We start from the raw sequence: 3276 nt of genomic DNA, 5'->3' as shown, positions 1-3276 counted from the left end.
AAAAAAAAAAAAAAAAAAAATTTAAAAAAAGAAAAGAAATCTGCCTAAGTAGTTACTACTGTTAATAACCTTATTTGCAGATTAAGAAACTGATGCACAAGAAGACTAACTTTTCCAAAGTAAAATGGCCCCAGTAATGGCAGGGTGGAGTTCTGACACAAGCTCTCAACCTCTGTAGGACACCGCCCCAAGACAGGGCGGGGGAGGCCTCTTTGAAGAGGTGACATTTGAACTGCACCTCAAATGATGGGAAGAAACCAGCTCCACGAAGATCTTGTTGAAATGGAGGGAATCGCCAGTGTGAAGGTCCCGAGGAAGGAATGAGGTCAGCATGTTCTAGAAAAGAAAAAAAGAAGCCTGTCATCCCAGCACTTTGGGAGGCCGACGCGGGTGGATTGTTAGGCCAAGAGATGGAGACCATCCTGGCTAACATGGTGAAACCCCGTCTCTACTAAAATACAAAAATTAGCTGGGCGTGGTAGTGTGTGCTCGTAACCCCCGCTACTAGGTAGGCTGAGGCAGGAGACTTGCTTGAACCCGGGAGGTGGAGGTTGCAGTGAGCCGAGATCGAGCCATTGCACTCCAGCCTGGGTGACTGAGTGAGACTCCGTTTCAAAAAAAGTAAAAAAAAGAAAGGCCAAGCACCGTAGCTTAACCTATAATCCTAGCACTTTGAGAGGCTGAGGCAGGGTGATTGTTTACAGCCAGGAGTTTAAGACGAGCCTGGGCAACATAGCAATACCCCATCTCTACAAAAACAATTCCTTCCCCCCTGCCCGACACTGAGTCCCACTCTGTCACCCAGGCTAGAGTGCAGTGGCATGATCTCGGCTCACTGCAACTTCCACTTCCCAGGTTCAAGTTATTCTCCTGCCTCAGCCTCCCAAGTAGCTGGGACTACAGGTGTGTGCTACCGTGTCTAGCTAATTTTTGTGTCTTTAGTAGAGACAGGGTTTCACTGTGTTGGCCAGGCTGGTCTTGAACTCTTGACCTTGTGATCCACTCGCCTCAGGCTCCCAAAGTGCTGGGATTACAGGTGTGAGCCACTTCGCCTGACCCAGAAACAATTCTTTAAATTAGTCAGGCCTGGTGGTGCATGCCTGTAGTCCTAGTTATTCAGGCGGCTGAGGCAGGAGTTCCAGGCTGTAGTGAGCTATAATTGTGCTGCTGAACTCTACTCTAAGTGATAGAATGAGACCCCCATCTCTTAAAGGAGAGAGGAGAAAGCCACTGTGTCGGGAACGTAGCAGAGTATATTGAAGTAGCCAGGAGCCAGGTCACATAGGGTCCTGGTTCTCAGTCTGAACCACAGCCACATTTTATAGCAAAGAGTTTGTAACATGCCTTACGGTCCTGAAGTAAAATTCCTCGTCAGTAATGTAACTTATGTATCCATAGAATTTGCAAAAAAAAAAAAAAAAAAAAAAATGTAATACCCTAATAGTAATATAAAGGAGAAGAAAAAGGAAAGTAATTTGTAATGAAAATGGTATTTCTTTAAATATGTGAATGCTGGAGTGCTCCCAGGATATAAAGAAGTTACCCTGGAGCAGTGAGATGCTCATGCCTCTAGGTAGAATCACTGGGGCTGTGCCAGCCACGATGCAGGTGCGTTTTGCTGGCCACTGAGTTACCCCACAAGAGGTGCTGCCAGGTGGGATCCCAGAATGGTGAGCAGCTCTAGGCAAAGCTTCAGACAAGCATGACATAGTCTTCCCTTCGTATACACAATATTTGCATTCCTGGGAATTTCAGTGTATATTAACACTGCAGAAAAATGTCCTGTTTGTATGTAAACAGAGCTGGGTTTTAGGCCCAGTGGTCCTAACCCAGGTTTTCCCTCTGTGGGTGCCTTTGGGATGTGACAAGTCATGGACTTGGGACAGATTCTCCTCAGCTATGCAGGACTGACTCACCTTACGGTGCAGCTGGTTTTCCTGTCCCTTGCCCAATAGATGCCAAATGAGGACTTCATCAAAGTGAACAGAAAACATCTCCCAGAATGCCCCGCAAGGAGTGGTGTCTCTGTTGAGAAACGTTGGTTCTCAATAGGGTGGTGAGGTCTCAACAAAGAGGCTGGATTAAGAAGCCAGGGGGGTCTTTTTATAGCTGAGGGGTGCTTTTTTTCTCTCCTGATCTCCTTGACAGCGGTTGCTTCCCAGCCAGCACTTGGTGATGTGTGGGTCGTGCCTCACCCCTGGGCTTGGACACCCTGGCCACTCATCTTCTGTCTTGCTTTCCATCCTTTAGCCACGGAGTATCATCTGGGTCTGCTGAAAGCTAAGCTCGCCAAGTATCGGGCCCAGCTCCTGGAACCATCCAAATCCGCCTCATCCAAAGGAGAGGGCTTTGATGTCATGAAGTCGGGCGATGCCCGAGTGGCGTTGATTGGATTTCCCTCTGTGGGTAAGGTCAGTGATGGTCATTGTGGGCCTCGGGGAGGAAGGCAGGAAGTCGTCTTTCAAACAGGTGACCATCCAGGCTCCCTCGCTGCCTTTCTGCTTAGTTCCGGGGACACAGAAGACCCGGCCTCCCCCAGGGTCAGATCCTAGCCCTTTATCTCCCTAACGTGGAGGACGCTCTTTCCTCTTGCCAGGAGATATAGCCCTACTTGGTCTTCCGACTCAGCCATCACCTACAAATACTTCTTGAGTGTGTGTCTCGAGTGTGTGTCATGTGCTGGGCACTGTGCCACAGACTAGAGACACAGCAGGAACAAGACAGAGCTCTGTCCCTACCCACATAGATTTCCCTTTCTTGAAGAGAAAGTACAGTACATAAGTAAAGATGAGGTGCATCAAGTGGTGAGGAGCCGGGGCTGGTGAGTGACAGGGCGAAGGTCGGCTAGTTACAGCGGTCCCAGCTGGTTTCTCTGGCGAGTGAGTGTTTGGGCAGGGGCCTGAAGGAAGTGAGGGAGCTTGCAGAGTCCTGAGTGAGAACATTCCAGACAGAGGGAACAGTGAGCACAGAGGCGCTTAGGCTGGCACTTGCTGGGTGTGTCCAGGGTGCCCCAGGTGGCTCCCTAAGGAGCATGAGGAGGGCAGAAGACAGAGAGGATAGAGACTTATGGGCGGCCAGAAGGACCCTGGCTTGGATTGAAGAATGAAACTGCAGAGGTTTTAGAAGGTGTCTTCTGAAAGTTGCTCCGCTTAACGTACAATCTATATTGATTTACTTTTTATGTGAGGAATAAGATAAATATCATTGCAGGGTTTTGAGCAGAAAAGAGATATATCTGATTGGCTTTTTTAAAATAAACCTTTTTTTTTTTTTTTT

The 3276-nt window shown here is 48.4% G+C and overlaps 1 protein-coding gene across 3 annotated transcripts in view; it reads left to right on the top strand.

Moving 5' to 3' along the window:
* Positions 1 to 3276, top strand: part of DRG2 (developmentally regulated GTP binding protein 2) — a 19666-nt gene that overhangs the window by 4108 nt on the left and 12282 nt on the right. For all 3 annotated transcript variants that reach the window (XM_017514935.1, XM_037733577.1, XM_037733578.1), the window contains exon 2: positions 2251 to 2411. In XM_017514935.1, the coding sequence (XP_017370424.1) occupies positions 2251 to 2411 (161 nt within the window). The remainder of the gene's footprint in view (positions 1 to 2250; positions 2412 to 3276) is intronic.

Source organism: Cebus imitator, unplaced genomic scaffold (assembly GCF_001604975.1).
Source record: "Cebus imitator isolate Cc_AM_T3 unplaced genomic scaffold, Cebus_imitator-1.0 Scaffold538, whole genome shotgun sequence".
In the NCBI taxonomy this organism is placed as follows: domain Eukaryota; kingdom Metazoa; phylum Chordata; class Mammalia; order Primates; family Cebidae; genus Cebus; species Cebus imitator.
The sequence above is the reverse complement of the archived record's forward strand: the minus strand, read 5'-3'. Positions and strand labels throughout refer to the sequence as shown.